Consider the following 17,829-nt stretch of genomic DNA (forward strand, 5'->3'; position numbering starts at 1 on the left):
TGTCCGTTTCTAGAATACAGTGTGCATTATTTACAATATGTCTAATATATAATTTATCTTGTACTAATATGAACAGAAGATAGTGAGGATTTAGACCACTTTGACCTAGTAGAGTAATCAGTTTAAAATTTTAAGCAAATCAATAGGATTTTTTTAAAAAGTTATTTTAATAAAAAAATCAGTTACATATTAAGAATATTCATCAATTGATGATGTTATTTTGGTAGCAGTTGCACAGGAACAGCATTCAGTTTACTGATGGATATGAAGTAAAGGAAGATATTGGAGTTGGCTCTTATTCTGTTTGCAAGAGATGTGTTCATAAAGCTTCAAACATGGAATATGCTGTAAAGGTAATTACTTTGTTATAAACAGCACTTCTCAGATTTTAGCATTGGCCATCTTTTATTTGCCATAGAGAAACATAGAGATCAACTTTTTTTAATATAAAAATATTTTCTCTGCAACTGTAAAAGTAAATTCATAAATTCTCAAATGGGTAAGGAGTTCATAACAGCTTTCAGTCTGGTATAACTTCCAGAATAAACTTCAACTCTGTTTTGGCTTCCTGGCTTTCAGCAAGGTTTTTAATGTTGTTCTTACGTTATTCTATAGATCTTTCTAGCACTTCTTTGACGGCATTAAATTCTCAGTTGAAATCAATAGATTTCCCAGAACTGCAGTGATAAGATTTTTTTGTCTTTCTGTGTAATAACCTGGGACAAAATGGTTACTATGAAAGCAAGAGTATGGATTAGTAGGCTTTATAAGTGGGAAAAAAAACCCCAGTCTTTAAATCCTATACTATGAGGCAGTTCTCTTTTTGAATTATTGAACAGCTTGCTACTTAATTATGTAAAATACAAAGATGAATTAAGTATGTAGATTGCTTCCTGGAAACCTTCCAGTTTCAATTTGGTAGTTAAATACTTATTTTTATTCTTGTTCTGGCCAGGAACTGATTTGACTTTTCTGTTTTCAATTTGAAGTAATTTCTTGAAACTGCAAGAAAGTCCTGTCATAGCTGATAATTCCCTCAGCTGTAACATTTGTTGTGAAGATTCACTCACTTTTCTATTGCCTCTCTTAGGGCATTTTTTTCCTCAAGGAATCTTGAAGAAAAGAATAAGATGATCAGTCTCTGCTGTGTTAGCAAGGGGTGGGTAGCAGTATGGGCATAAGGATGAAGGGGTAACACAACAGTGGAAAAGACATTATAGGAAATTCTGCAGTTCAGGAGAGGAAAAAAGTGAGAAGAACAAGAATACATTTAAGTAGGGCAAAACAATGTTTTGCTTGATTAAACAAGGTGAACTTTAGAGCTGAATGTACTTTAATAATGAAAGTGTGTTTGAATTTACTCTCAGAAATCTTTACTTTTTTAAATTTTTTTGTTCTCTTTTTCTCCTGCTTTCTTTTGCTGCATCAAATATTTGTTCGAGATTAGCATTGTGAAAATTAGCTCATTAGCATCATCCAACAAGTATCTCGTGTTATATTAGGAATTTCCTGTTTTATTAAATAATGGATCACTGAATGATCTACTGAACAGCCTTGCATTATTTATCACAGCCAGAGAGATCAGATCACTTATCCTCCAAAATTGTTTTCAAAAGAGACTTTTTCATTTTTCCAAACATTTTTGCTTTGCCTTGCTTTTCCAGTTTAACAGACTTGGGTTTGGTTATAATCCATGCCTTTTGCAACTATAAATACCACTTAACTGTTGATACTAATAAGCATACCAAAGCATTACTCTAGATTCACAGAAAGAATTATGCCTATGTCTGTACATGCTGTTACAGATTATTGACAAGAGTAAAAGAGATCCAACAGAAGAGATTGAAATCCTGCTGCGCTATGGACAGCATCCAAATATTATTACCCTGAAAGATGTAAGTAGTGTTTTAAAGACATCCTTTACTGTATTATAATTGTGAATCGCTTTCTAATTTGAGAGACAGCAAGCTACATGTTTTAGATTTATGTTCATGTTTTTCAGTATTTAAAAATAAAACAATGTTCCTATGCAATTTATTCAGTAAGTATCTAGTTTTTTACTGGGATGTCTGTGTTTGCTTTTAAAGATGCTTAAATTGTGGTACAGTGTTGTTTAAGGAGTCAAATCATTCATCCTTCATAAATCCTAGCACAAGAATAATTTATTTAATGTTGGCTGTATTTTTCAAGAAACAAGGAAGTTTTTTGATTGCTAAGTTAACTTTGAATCTGATTTTGCCTGCATTAATCAAAAGCAATTTTACTGTACACTATTATGTAACACAGGACTCACTGTTAGCACAGTGCCCAAAGTAATTTTCATGGACAGTAGCAAGTATTACTCAGCAGTAGACAAAAATCTTTCCATGTGCATGGTTTTCACTCTTTTTTACCCAGTATCTTTATCTGGCCTCTGTATGAACACTGTCTAGGTATTTTTTCCTTGTGTTATTTGTTCTGACCATGGGAACACTTTGTCCTTAAAAAGCAAGGCATAACATAAGCTGGGAGGGTAGAGGGTTTGCTTAGTGAGCAGTAACAGTATAGTCTGATGATCTAACTCAAAAAGAAAATTGCCTTTGTTTCCTTGGTTATTCATTAAAGAGGATTAAAAATTTAAAAGGCATATGCTTAATGACTTTCTTAGACTGCAGGGAAATATTCTGGTCCCCCAAACCAAACCTCAGGCAAAACAGCAAACCATTTCCAGGAAGCTGAGCTCAGCTGAAAGGAGATGGTCAGACATTTTGAAGTCATTAAAACAACAGCTCATAAATACAGTGGAGATGAGCACTAGAAAACTCTGCATGAAGTTGATCTACTATAACCTATCTTCACTTTATTGATATCATACTGTTTGGCCTTTTCTTGAACAGACAAAGTAAGGTAGATATTCAGGGGAGCCCACCAGGGAGCTTATCTTATTGTAAGCAAGATACCACAATTACAGTCCCACTTTCTGTTCTGCTTCAGATGATTGGACAATAAAGCTACTTGAAAGGAGCTGTGCTGAATAGAACCTGCATCAGCATTTGGGGTGCTTTTAGTGCTGCATGCTGGGCTCATGAGTTACTTTAATTCACAACAGAGTTTATGTCATTTAAGCAGGAGACAAACATGAGAATGTGAGCACTTACCTGAACTTGAGCATGATGAATATTTTACATTGAGAACAGAAATCCAGGCAGCCTTAAACAGCTGTAATATATGTTGAATTATTTTACTTTGTAATTAATCTTTTATCATCATCAGTCATCTTCCAGCAGGAACCATCTTTCATACACAGCAACAGCAATACACAAATAGAAGACTACCAAAAAAAAGCCTTAAACCCACAAAGGAAGAAAGGCTGTAATTTTCACTCACTTCTGCTTCAGACCAGTTCCCCAAGCAGAAATTAAGGAAGGATATCCAGTATAAGAAGAGACATAGAATTCATATATAGTAGAATCATGTAGAAATCTGTAAGAATTCAACATTAAGTTTTTCTTGTCCTAATACAGACCCATGGGGCAGATTGCTTGCATATCCCACGTTATAGTGGTGTGCTATTACAGCTTTCTGAGAAGATAAAAGGAGTATTTTGCCTTCAGGTCTCAAACTCTAGAGCACCATGTACCATTGTAAAAATAAAACTCATTGCTGATGTGCTCAATTTTTCGTTTAGTTCCACATCAAAACTTAAATGTTTCTAATATGAAGTGCCAAAATAAAATATTTCAGCATTTAAGTGTCTGCTTTGGAAATTATTGTTCTGCAAGAAATAATCTTTCTTTTCTTCTATTTCAAGAAGAAATGCAGTAATATTTGAATTTTGCTTAAGATGGAAGTTTTCATTCTTCTTCAGCTTTTTTATGTAATTTAATTCTGAAGGTGTTTGGATTGAAACAATGGATATTCAAGAGACCAAATTCTTTCTGCAGTGCACAGTCCTCTGGGGGTTTTCCTTCTGATTGTTATCAGTGGTCTTTTTCAGTTACACAGTATATAAACAAAAGGAGCTATATTGTGCTAAATCAGATGTCCTTCTTATCCAATATCCTGCCTCTGACAAGAGGCCCTTAGTGGATGCCTAGGAAACAGTGTAAGAAGGGAGGAAGCACACAGCTTCCAACAAAACATTACCTAGAAACTTCCTGTGCCAGACCATTATAAGTATTTTACCCTTTTTATGTAATAGTTACTGTTCTGTAACAGAACTTTTGTCCTGTTTTGAAAGCAGGACAAAAGTTATTTAAAGCATGGCCTGAAGAATCTTTTCAGAAACATTTTAGAAGCCTGAATACAAGCTATCCAGTCCCCCTGTCCAAGTGCTTATTTATGATTTCAAAATACCTCATAATATGTCTGTAAAATCTTACTTCCCTTGGCAAAAACCTTGATTTCTTTCTCCATTGCATTATATTTTGTTCATATGCCTACATCTGTTTCTTACTATAGTTTCTTCCACTTTACCGCATAAAGAAGACTTACTGACTTACCTGTGCCTTGTGCTCAGACATAATTCTAAAAAGTAGTATCACATTTGTGATTTTAGCATGATACTGTGCACCTGTGAAGAAAACTTTGTCAGTATTTATTCAAAAACAGCTTAAGTTGCTAATACCATTACAGGAATTGGTGCAAAGGGGATTGGTTTGTTTAGGGTGAATTATCTGTGGGGTTTTTTGGCTGACAGATAAGACCAGCAGATAAAACAGTAACCAAATGCAAATTTTGCTTGAATTCTGCAATCCTGAGATGTGTATGCTCTGTCACGTCAAATAAAATAAGCTAATCTTCTTATGTTATACCAGGATTAGAGAAAGCATGCCTATCAAAAAAATATCCAGTTTAGTATCTAGAATTAGATAATTCTGCTTTTGAATACTGTGAAATATTTAAAGTCTTAATGCAAACACATTCAGATTCTCAGTTATTTATATTTCATGGGGAAAAATTTCCTGTTAAATGAGAACACAGAAACCCATCATGTCTTCATCTCCTTAAGATCATAAGCTTGTAAGGCCCACAGAATTACTTAACATTCCTTTTTTTTTTTCTTTATTTGGTGAGAAAATAAATCTTTTTAATATTGTTAGGAGAACAAAAATTTTGATGCTTAGAACTTTATTAGTGTGTTTTTCCCAAGTATCTTAACACCAGGGAATTGGAAAGAAAACCTTTTTTTATTCTTGTTTTCTGTTACTTAGCTGGTATCTATTCCTACATTTATTTTACAGTAATTTTAATAATTGTTTCTACTTAAAGACAAGTTGTTTTTATTTCACACATTTTACTGAAAACAACTATTGCAACATCACCATGAAAATAGGTTGAAAAGATTAAAGGGAACAGTCTGTAAAAGGTTTCCCTAAAGTAGGAATTGTTTCTGGATTAAGTTGGAACTCCCAGGCCGGGTTGGATGGGGCTTTGAGCAGCCTAATCTAGTGAAACATGCCCCTGCCTATGGAGGGAGGAAGGCTGGGACTAGATGATCTTAAAGGGCTCTTTCAGCCTGAACCATTCTATGATTCTGTGAAAGTGCAACTGAAATGAAATGCTGAAGTGTAAGTACCTTAAAATGTGTTTTGGTATCACTCAGTCTGTAGTGCCCTCTGGTGAGAACGTAAAGAATTCTCTAATACTTACCAGGACTATAAAATCCATGCAAAAATTAAGCCATTTTCCATAACTAGAAGTAAGGGATAAAATATGCATATCTTATTACTTTTATATTTTGGTATAGGCTTTATATGCAGAATAATGTGTAAGTTTTAGGTTTTTGTCATAGCGACTTTGTATTCACTGTTCACAGAGGCTATTTGAGGTAAACTTGGATTAATTTTTTTCCTTATTATTTGTCTGACTGTTGGAATGATCTCTGTTTATATTTTTATTTGGTGCAATAATTGCTGCTTGAATTAGCTCTGGTTTTGCCTTAATTAGACTAGTTTCCATTTTTTAATACTTAATTTCTCATGTCTAGTTTACTTTGTTTTAGTGAAACTGTGTGTGGGAAACTACCTGTTATTTATCCTTTTTTATCTTTAAACACTTCAATGCCAGTATTTCTATATTATTTTGGTACAGTGTTGCCTTTTTGTAAAGGTTTTGTGTTCACTTCTGAAGATGAAGAACATTTGGATAGCGTGTGGGTTGTGAAATACGGGGAAAACAATTGAAGAAAATAGCTTGTGGATGCACCTGCACTGTCTCTGTGTGTTTCACAGGAAGACAGCAGAGAATAAATATTTTTAAGTTTCAATTTTTATGTACTTTTTGCAGGTGTATGATGATGGAAAATATGTGTATGTAGTAACAGAACTTATGAAAGGAGGAGAACTGCTGGATAAAATTCTCAGGCAAAAATTTTTCTCAGAACGAGAAGCTAGTGCTGTTCTGTTCACAATAACAAAAACGGTTGAATATCTCCATGCACAAGGGGTAAGTTTTCATCTCAGACAAAATGTTCATAGCTATTGATATTCTTCTCTTTCAGAAGCATTTAGTTGTATCTTGACACGTTTTTCTGTGTGGTAATTAAGTCGTTTTTTGTAAACAATTACATTGCAGCAGGATTTTGTGTTGAAATCAAAACTTTGCTTATCAGCTCTGTATATGTTCAGATAACTGAGATGATGCAACTGTTTCTGTTGTTCTTCATGCAGTCTGTCAGCAGTTCTGTGGAATATGCAAATAATTACTAACAGAGAGGTTATGAGGGGAAGAAAGTCCAGGAAGGAGTGCTAGGACCAGTGTTGTTGCATAACCATGGAACCTTATCTAATTTCAGTCTCATCCTGTGATATACCCTAAAAATTTATTTTCCACATGTCATACTTGTAATTCCTTTGACTTCTTGATTTTGAAGAACATAGTTTATAACTTGTAACTCCTGTGCCATAGGGTCAGGAACTTGCAGGACACAGAAAATTAACACATAGGGAAATTAATTTGGAGACAGAGGAAGTAGTTCAAATATAGAGAAGGACAGTGTGATAATTACATGGCAAGAAAGACAAGTTGTGTTGCATTTTTAAGTAAACAAGAAAAAGAGGATGAAGGAAAAGCAGAAAAGAATGGTGCAAGGAAAAAGTCAAGTTGCTAATAAAGTATGTTGTTACCCAAGAAAAGATCCTTTGAAACATATAGTTCTCAAATTATTTTAAGTAACAAATAGCAATTCAATACACACTGTGATGTCTCGAAGCTGTTATTTCAGAACACTTAGAGTTATCGAGTATCTCGTTCTGTGATTCATCACTTCAGTCACTTGCTCATGTGTGTGTTTTTATTTGAGCCTGTGTGCACAGATTATAGTCCTTGGCCAGCAGTACCCATGGGAATTATGATAAAACCTTGATACCTTCTGTAGGGAAATACAGATAATAGAACAAAAAATCATACCTTGCTTCATTCTTGCCACATGTGGCTAAAAGAGGCCCTGTGTCCTTGCATCAAGTAAAGGATTTTAGGGGTTTTTACTGTAGATATCTGTAAATATTGGCATTTTAACTTGTATTAGACCACATGCACTTTGGAATGTTTGCTTTTGGAAATTTTCAAGTCTTCTATTAAGTGCACCTCCATAGGAAAGGTGGCCATATATGTAAATAGGGAGCACTTCAGTAGTCTAATTCCTTTCTAGAAGAGCCCCTCGTGTCTTCAGTGGATTTTCCTGTTGAAACTCCTTTGGACACACTGGAGGAGCTTTTTTGAATATGGTATTAGGTAATATATGGTTCGCCAGTCTCTGCATCTGTGTGCAGTCTCCACAACCCTTCCCAGGAAGAGTTTCCTCATGGACATTCATAAGATACTTTTGAACTGAGAAACTACCTAAGCAAGGAATGAAATCCTCAGGGTAAGCAGTACTTCCGACACTCACCCAGAGCATTCTAAAAGTATTAGGGCCAACATACAGTGATTAAGGATTGGCACAAGAGACATCATAAAACAGATAAACAAGAAGTGTCATGTCATCTTGGAGCAGCAGATTTGTGAATGCTGGTAGGTAATTGAGACTGCTGGTCAAAAGCACAACACTAAGAAGTAAAGAACTGAAAGTTCCTGCATGTTATTTTGCTCTCTTCTGTTGCTCTAAAATAAAACATTATTTTTATACAAAATTCCAACATAATCTAAACTATCTGGCAATTTTTAAAAAAGCATTATATTTTTGAATATTTTCGAAATTTACCTTTGGGAAAACAGCTTAACATAGGAAGGTGTTTCAATTATTCTTTGATACAAGCATTTTGATGGCTTGGGAAGCAAAGTTTTAGTATGAACTAGATGGTTACACTTCCTCTTCCTCCTACTTGAGCATTGCTTCTCTTTCTTCCAAAAAAAGCATACAAGTCAAGCAGACTGTTCTAGAAACTGCCAAATCCCCAGCTCTGTGCTGCTTTTATTGCTCACTTCTTCCTTTCTACCCCTTTTATAATCTCTTTCAAAAAGAAACCCCAAAGCATCAACAAGAATAAAACTAGGTGTTTTTTTTTAATTTGCCTCTGGGAGCAGTAAATGTTGTTTCACTCATTATTAAGGAAAAAGGTAAAAAACAAGGGCAATCAGGAGCTGGTTCTCTTGTATGCTGACATCTAAAGCCAGGATGTTCCCCTTAACGCCTACTGTTCCAAGTCAAATTATTTAATATCATTTGTATATTTAAGCTTACAAGGTGTTTATTTCCATAATTTTAAGTACTTGGTTTGTTAAATCTGAGAATTGCACAGGATTTGCATGCTGGAGAAGTCTCTACTAAATAGACTTAATGTGTTAAATGGCTTTGCAATGTGCATGACCCTCTGCACTCCTTGGTCTCATATTGCTTTCCTGAAACCCTGCTAGGTCTGGATGTGTGTGTTGAGCTTCTGATTTCTGGACTTACTTGCAGAAGTCTGGGGGTGTCTTTTTGTTCTAATGTGATTATTTCTATGAAATATTTCACAATCTCTTATGTTTTAATTTAACCCTAAAAGCTGTGTTTAATATTAATAAAACACACAGAACAACAAGGAAGATAAAGGCCCTCATGTTCCACTTCAATATTTAAAGAAGGACACTTAGATCCACTCTGCTGTCTTAAAATGGTGTATACCCTCTTCTTTACAGAGAGCAAAGTGTCTGGAGGCTGTAGGCTAACTTGTTTTGTGAAGAAAATGTAGCAGGTCATCTGATTTTAAAGACTGTCCTTGTGCATTCCAGGTTTTGTTAAGGCTTGTTATAAAATAGCTTAAAATTCTGCCAGAACTTTGGTAGCTTCTCCAGTATTGTCAAGCATTTTTCATCTCGAGCCCCTGCAAAAGCAGCCACTTGGAACCAGTACAGGCTTTTTTTGATATTTGGGGAACACCTCTTTGATACTTCATTGGGTTTTTTTTTATTATTGAAATTTCTTCTTAATCAGGCTTTAAGGGTTTTTCTGAGATAAATTCAGACTTTCAGAATGAAGAGAATGGAATACAGAGTTACTCCAGCAGTCTGTGGTTATATATTAGCAAGGTGGTACATCAGCAGCTATGGGTGCCCCAATTCCAAAAGATACTAGTAGCCAAAGGTTCTGATTTAAAGAGCCTGGTAGTTATGCATGTTAAAAAAGGAAATGATTCAACCATCAGAAGAGACATCTGGAACTGTCTGTACAAATCAATTTGGGGGGGGCAGGGGTGTCCGGAGGGTGTTTTATAGTTAGAATTCTCATGCTGCAGACACTATGGAGCATCAAAACACTGCAGCTGATGGTGGAAGCTGGAACTCTGGAAACTGAGCACACTAATGGGAGACTTAAAATTCAGTAGCAGAATTTCTAATTATAATAAAAAGCTTTTCATGTGTTTAGCTTATTGTGTTTAATGGTTTCTTTTTTTTTTTTTTTTTTTAGGTTGTTCACAGAGACCTGAAGCCTAGCAATATTCTTTACGTTGATGAATCTGGTAATCCAGAATCAATTCGAATCTGTGACTTCGGCTTTGCAAAACAACTGCGAGCAGAAAATGGTCTTTTGATGACTCCATGTTACACAGCAAATTTTGTTGCACCAGAGGTAAAACCCAGGCTAGTTTATATGCCTTGGTATATTTTATTGGGATTTTTTTGCTAGCTACTTTTTTTTTTTGTTCTTGTGTAACAAGTAGAATCACTGTGTAAAAAGTAAAAATTTGAAATTTTACCATTTTTATAGCATAATGTAAGCATTTCTAAGCATTTTTTTCAGAAAAAAATATTTGTCTCCCTCAGGTTTTAAAGAGGCAAGGTTATGATGCTGCATGTGACATATGGAGCCTTGGTGTTTTACTTTATACAATGCTCACTGGGTAAGGGTGATTCATTTGCTTTGCTGTAGAATACCAAACCAGTGATAAATGTAGGCCCACTGTTGCAGCTGTTTCTATCAAAGCACTGATTAATCTCAACTTTAGGGTTGAGAATATGCTTTGCCTTTAATAAAATCCAAGTTTGCAGGGACTGATGTGAAAAATTCTTTGCTTCTAATGTCTCCTCTATTTTAGGCTTTTAATTTTTGCTTAAAGGTGATTTTGCACTAAGAATTGATTGTTTCATGTGAAAATTAAAGGATAGGGTTAAGCAGCACATATGTTGAAGAGAATATATGTTGCAAATACAACTGCAATGCATTAAAGCATGTTTCTGTGCAAAACCTAGCCACTGAATGTTTGAAGTGATGTAGTTAGAATATAATAAATGCAATAGAAAGGCATTTGTATATGCAACAGAAATTAATTGTATAAAAGATGATAAAGAATTTAACTACAGTACTGAAAGTCTAAAATAAAATCAATTTAGCAAATGCAATAGCAACTATCTTTTTATGCTTGGTTGTTCACATTGCCACTTTTTGATGATGTTAACTCTTAACCAGATTTTTGTATTTTAAAATAAATAAGTGACAAACATATTTGGTTTTAAGTATACCTCTTTTTCAGTTGGGGGCATTCTGATAGCAGCAAGAGTATGTATAATCAAGCAAGGAAAACAGGTGCACCTTTCTTCCTCTGGCATTAAACCAACATTTATTCTTTCTCCGACATTTAGATTTACAACAGAATGGATTGGTTTAGTACTTCACTAGAATATGAAAGCTTAAGGAATACTTTCTGTAATTTAGGAACCACCAGTATTTGAGCTGCTGTGGGAAAAATCTGCTTTTCAGACCAGATACAGAGGGAATTCATGCAATAAGAACAGATCTATAGTCAGTGCCATGTATTTTCATGTCCAAAGAGTAAAGTCTTTTTGCAACTGTTAAACTATCTGTTGCCTATAATTATGTTGAACTTGCAATCAGATTTATAATACATACTGAGGCCCAGGTTATGGAAGTTACTAACATTGAATTTGTTTGGTTAAAAAGTTACACTCCCTTTGCAAATGGTCCTGATGACACGCCAGAGGAGATTTTGGCCCGAATAGGAAGTGGAAAGTTCTCCCTCAGCGGTGGTTATTGGAACAGTGTTTCAGACACAGCTAAGGCAAGTATATTTGCTTTGTCTCTTGGGGGATCAGAGATGGATTGCAATGTAACATGTTGATTACAATGTATATGTTATATCATAAATGACTGTTATATTAAAATACTGATCTAATACCTTATGTGCCCGAAATTTTGTTTCCTGTTTTTGATCTGTTCATGTTTCAGCAGTCACTTGCAGATAGGAGGAAAGAATAGGTGTGCCTTACACACTAGTAGTTAACAGCTGCCCTGAGAAATACAGTGTGTTTTATCATTATTCAAACAAAAATTATCCATGGTAATAAGGGCTTAGATAATACATCATGTGGAAGCATGACATTCAAAAATCATACAGATACTCTAAAACATGATACTGAAAACCACTGAAGTATTACACTTTCTTTTAAACTGCACTTGTGCAAAATAAAAATTTTGTACATTTTTGAGACACTTATTTTTAAAAGCAAATAGACTCTGAACTTCAGCATGCAATATCCTTTATGCCCCTTCTATATGGATGCTTAAAATACTAAAATTTTCTTAGTTTAATTGGATAACTTCCTTTTGTGTTACCAAATGTCTGTTAAGTCATATAATTAAAAGATATACTGTTAACATTACTGGGTAGTTTTTCATTTGTTTTAAACTGACATTACAAACATACTTTTATACCTCTAGAATCTTCTTTTATAGTTTTGAACTATTAATCTGTTTTAAAGCTGAAGTTCTACTGTTATTTCCATCAACTCTTCATTGACAGGACCTTGTTTCAAAAATGCTTCATGTTGACCCTCATCAAAGACTGACTGCAGCCCAAGTTCTCAGTCATCCCTGGATAGTTCACTGTGACCAGTTGCCTCAATACCAGCTGAACAGGCAGGATGCTCCCCATTTAGTGAAGGTAAGTAGATACTTCTTCAGCTTGCTGTTTAGCCAAAATTAGTGTAAACAAAAGGGGGTTTTGCTTTTAAGGTGAGGGGATAGCATGTGTCTCCTCTAAATACTGTGGAAAAGTTGTTACTGGCTGGATGTTGCACTGAGCCATAAAATGAACTTGTAATATGTAATAGGATTTAATGAGAAACCACTTACAGAGAATAAATCTAATACATTTGAAAAAGACTTTCATCTTTTTGTGTTTGAAATCTATTGGACTTACACTGGAAGGCTTAAGTGCTTTCAGATACCAACACAAATCATTCTTCTTACAGCGAAAAATGTCAGGTAGGTAGGGGAGCTGTAAAATTTTTAAAATCTGTAACTTTACAGTTTCAGGGAAGGGTACTTGCCAATAACTGAAGGAAAACAGAATACCTTGTGGTCATAGTAAAAGCTAAAGGGAGGTCTAAAGGGCAGTGTTAATTACTACATAGAAGTATGGTATCATACTTCTGCATTCCATCTGAAACAAGATCTGGTTTTAACCATGGAACTTCTTCATTTTAAATAAGCAGAGGAAAATCAAAAATAATTGAATTTTACTTCTTTGTATTCAACCTTGTTTTCAGTCCTACTTCCAAGAATCTCTTGTGCAACATAAAAGGGATCTGAAGAATATAATTAACACTCTCTCTGAGTCAGCTATTAAAAATTTCTAGCATCCAAAAACACAAGTGGAAAGTGGGGGAGTCCTGATCCCACAGCTCATAACTTTCTAAATGTTTTTAAAATAAATTTCATGTGCTGAATAATGTGGGTGATTGTTAAATATTTTGCTGGAAACTGAAATGGTTATATAAGTGATAAGTTGAGACAGTCTACCAATGGGAATTCATTGCCCAACTCTCTCACACAACATAGTGAGAGAACTTAATTTGGCAACCTAGATTATGCCTTCTGGGTTTGACTCTTTAAAGCAATGTAAAACTACATATTACCCTAAAAAACACTCGCTCCTAACAGTGCTAGGACTTGAGTAATGCAGTAGTATGTTTCTGTTTTGTAAATGAAAATAGTCTGAAAGTTAAAACTTGTTCAGTTTCTGGTATTTAGCACTGCTGTAATGTGTGCATCAGTCACAACATACTGTTCTTTTCCCCTCTACTCCACAGGGTGCAATGGCAGCAACTTACTCTGCCTTGAATCGTAATCAGTCACCAGTTTTGGAGCCAGTTGGCCGTTCTACTCTTGCTCAGAGGAGAGGTATAAAAAAAATTACCTCAACAGCCCTGTGAAATGACCTCAACCAGACACTTGGTACCATGGCATAAGATGATAGCACAAATCATGGCGACAGGTAGCACATATCTGACAGATACCTGCAAGCACACTCTGTCCCAGCTGGTACCTATAATGCTGCTGCTCCTGCTGCTGCTACTGCTTTCATCTACTCTCGCTTTAAACTGTTGATGGCAAGTTACTGATCTTACTGGAGCTGCAAATGGAGTGACAAGTGGAAACAATGAAAATTATCATGTTCACGACTGAGTAAACCAGAAGAATTACAAATACCACCTCTGTCAAAAATACACTGAATAAAGCACTCTGCACCACATAGCATTATTTTTATAAGGAATATTTTTTTTGTCCCCTAAAATATTCTTTGTTACAGGTAGAGATGGACAGTTTATGTTAAGCACTTAGCTTAAACAATCTGTTTATATTAGCACTATATACATTGTGCCATCCAACATTTTGTATGTTTTTGTAAACAGTTCACAAGCAGTACATTTCTGTGCTGTTTTCTTTAATGTATACATGCCTTGTTTAACTTAGATATTATTAATCATTATGACCAGTAAGTCTGATTAAACAGTTCACCTGGATTAATCAGTATTGTTGGACAGCTCTAAAGGAAGCCTGACTGTTAAACAGCTATTGAATGTAATACTAGGGATAAGTAGTTTTTCTTGCCTATGTCTTTTCTACATTTCTGTGTTTTTGATGCCACATGTCATGTTATGAAATTTAAACAGTGAATCTCGCACTATACTTATATATCCTATAGGTAATATAACCCAGAGAAAAGATAACTTGCTCCATATCTCACTGTCTTTGTTACCCCTCCCCTCCCTTTTAGTCTCTCACCTCTAATCTCTGGACTCAGGAATTACTGCTAAATACTTTCTGATAGAAGACATCTCTATATGATTTATTCTTATAATCCATTGTTAATATTTTATCTGTATTCTATGACTTTTGTTTAAGATGCAAAGGAATTATTCAGTGAATGAATGTTGGCATTGTAGAAGAAAGGCAACATTTGAAGATAAAGTAAAACATATTGGTCACTAATAAACAGCAGCCTGCAGAGAGTAGGTTTAAACTGCATTCATTGCAGTTGCAAAAGTGATGGATGTAATATTCTGTCAGTTACTTTCTGATAATTCTAATTGACTTCAAAAGCAAAATGAGAGGCAAGTAATAAAGATCTGTTTGGTTAGAAAAGGGTCATTCTAATTTACCATGAAAATAGTGTCATCCCAGTCAGGTAAGACAAAGCCATTCAGAGGGAATGTTCTCACTTTTCTGCAGATGGAAGTGAGTGTTGGTAATGAGGATGGAAGATTCACTTTAAATACTGATACAAGCTTTAATACTCTTGGCCTCTTCGTGTGTAAAGTAATTAAAGGCCCATCTTGATGGTTGGTTTTGAAAAGATGAAATTGCCCAAATAAGAAGTGGCTCTGGAACGTGTTTGAATACAGTGAGTGTTCCATTCCACCAAAATTATAGGCTATTAAAGTCCTTCCAGATATGAAAATGACTACTGGAAATTCCAGCTTTAATAAAATATGGATCTGGATGAATGGCTGTTGGTGAACAATGCAATTTTGTGTTTTGGGTAAGAAGGTATTTTCTTGGCTTAGTGTATTAAATTTCTTTTATGGTGATTAATTGGCTTATTTCCCTGAATCATCAGTGGTTTGTTGAAAGGAAAAAATCTTTGACACTACAGATTTGCTCTGAATGGGAGTTTTTCTTCTGCCAGAATTTGAGTTCCTTGGGGAAGCTTCCTTTGCTAGATTTTACTTTTATTGCCCTTAAAAATTTGCTAAATATTTAATCCATTATATAATTGTGAAGAAACTTGTTTTATAAACAGGGATTCTTAAATTAGCCTAGCTCTCAGAAATTTGAAAGAACAGCTCTTCCCAAGTAGATAGTATTTTTCCCTGACTTGATGCTCTAGCATTGAAGTTCTCTTTAGCTCTACAGGTGTGTTTTACCCTTCCTTCAAGAAACATTTTTAAGTAGAGGCAGAAAAAGGCCATTTTTTGGGTTTTTGGGGTTTTTTTTTTTGACAGTTTCAGCAGTTCCAGAGGAATTTAGTAAAACCTTAGCTCTCAAAAAAAATGTATTTTTCGGTTCTGTGAGAAATTTTATGTCAGGCTTCTCAAAATCTAGAAACTGCACCTTCTGGTGGTTTTTAAGTTGTTAATTAGAAGACTGTCATATCTAGTCAAGCACATTATTTAAATGCTGTTGAAATAAAAGGATGGCAGTGCTTGCCAGTGTGTCAGTAACAACATTTCACTTCAGGAAGGAGTTCCTACTCTGTTCAGTGTGTGTATATAGGTACCAGGCAAAGAACAGACCAAAAAGAGGAAGTGTTAAACTGCCTCACTATTTGCAATATCCACATTAAAATAATATAGAAATACTTTCAGTAGTTTCATTGTAGCCATATTTTGTGGTTCTCAGGCTCACTGATCATTAGCCAAATAGTGAAGCAAAGTTAACACCTGCATTTTATCTATCTACACTCTCAAGTGAGCTGTTAATTTAGCCTTTACAAATGTTGCTATTAAGTCATGTATGTATATCAGCAGAGGATGAATATTTTAAATTGTAGCAAAACAGGAAAATTTAGGACACCCTAAGCTGAATGTGTTGAAGTGTAGATCCACTATATTTTAAAGTTACTTTCTAAACCAAGGTATAAAGGGCCTACCTAATCAGGGAGGTGTATTTTACAGGCCAGGCATGGTTTATGTACCTTACTTCCTGGTTTGGATCCATGTTCACGACTTTCAAATTTTTTTTATGTTTTTATAGCTGCAGTTGTTTTAACATATAAAGAAATCTACATAATGCTTCTCAGAGTCTCAGCACCTTTGTGTTACAATATGAGTATGACACACTGTGTACATTCATTGCTGGACTGCTGCTTAGTCTGCAAAGCATAGCAAGTGACTCAGAGTCATAAAGGATTAAAAAAAGAGAATGCAGATACAGGTGAATTTTCTATGTGTTGACCATGGTTTGTTTTTAATTTTTTTTTAGTGTGAAATTACCATTTACTGTGCTTGAGAGCATGAGGTAACGGAGGGAAGAGTGTAGTTGCAATACCCATTAAATGCCATCTATGTCTAGTAAGGACAAAGTTCTCTGTTCATAATCACTATAACATTGAATGAAACTTAAAAGGAGTTTTTCAAGAAAATATTTAAAACTTTTTTTCTGAAGAGACAAGGCCATAAGAAAATAGATTTATGTGTCTGGGATTTGTGTGTGTGTGTGTTTTTCTTTTGTAAATGTGGTGTTACCAACTAAAGCTGTGCTTTTCTATTATTGGAAGGAAAGGATTCAAAGTGTGCTGGCCCTCACTAAGCAGCAATGGTTAACAGATGAATTTTCACATATGAAATTATGTAAATGATTAGCTTTATCTTGATACTCTTGACCTAATCAAAGGGAAGATGTACTTATGAGGGATGTAATTATTTTGCAACCTAGTTGGGGGGGATGTCTACTTAAACCATTTTTAAAAAATTACAAAATCACAGATAAAATATTTTTCTACAATTCTATACAATCATACTTTATACTAGTTTTCTCGGCATGGCATGTGAGTCTAGGGTACTGTTCCAGGAAATCAGTGGTAATGTACCTTGTTCTAGACTATTACAATAGCATCTATTAGATGCTTGGCACTGCTGTCATAGAACTGAAATGCTAGTTTAAAAAAGTAATTAATTGTACTGAATACTTTAAATGATTGTTTTATTCAGAATCTAAGAGAAGTTCCAATCATGCTATTAATGTGTAATTAAAACTGTTCCAGATGTAACTATGAACAGTTTTGGAAAGTTATCATTGCTTGTTTTCCTGTCTAATGGCAGGTTTTGTAGTCTTCAAAAGAAATTGAAATTTCTACTATGAATAAACTTTCAAACATCTTAAAGCGTTGTTTTGTGTAAGCATTTTTTCTGCCCAGTTACAAAAGTCATTGCTTGTTCATCACTAACTCTGAACTACCTTCACAGCACACTGAGTGCTTTGCCAGCCAGAAAGGGTTTGTAAAAAGCAAGTTGTCCCCAACACTGCAGCATGATGAAGCTAAACATGAAGACAAAGGAAAAAACTCATGTTCAGCTGGTGCTTATAGACCTGATCTACAGGAAGACTGCAGTACAAGGATATTGTAT

The 17,829-nt window shown here is 34.8% G+C and overlaps 1 protein-coding gene across 3 annotated transcripts in view; it reads left to right on the top strand.

Moving 5' to 3' along the window:
- RPS6KA3 (ribosomal protein S6 kinase A3) overlaps nt 1-17,585 on the top strand; it is a 73,997-nt gene extending 56,412 nt beyond the window's left edge. For 2 of the 3 annotated variants that reach the window (XM_005516682.3, XM_005516681.3), the window contains 8 exons: nt 228-353; nt 1,806-1,895; nt 6,268-6,426; nt 9,869-10,030; nt 10,225-10,301; nt 11,360-11,477; nt 12,219-12,359; nt 13,510-17,585. In XM_005516682.3, the coding sequence (XP_005516739.1) occupies nt 228-353; nt 1,806-1,895; nt 6,268-6,426; nt 9,869-10,030; nt 10,225-10,301; nt 11,360-11,477; nt 12,219-12,359; nt 13,510-13,632 (996 nt within the window). In that variant the 3' untranslated portion in view covers nt 13,633-17,585. The remainder of the gene's footprint in view (nt 1-227; nt 354-1,805; nt 1,896-6,267; nt 6,427-9,868; nt 10,031-10,224; nt 10,302-11,359; nt 11,478-12,218; nt 12,360-13,509) is intronic. The other variant, XM_014249687.2, reaches the window with a different exon arrangement.
- Nucleotides 17,586-17,829: the final 244 nt, after the last annotated feature.

This window comes from Pseudopodoces humilis, chromosome 2, assembly GCF_049639895.1.
Source record: "Pseudopodoces humilis isolate 2021_Gansu_Grassland_sample_001 chromosome 2, ASM4963989v1, whole genome shotgun sequence".
Lineage (NCBI taxonomy): Eukaryota > Metazoa > Chordata > Aves > Passeriformes > Paridae > Pseudopodoces > Pseudopodoces humilis.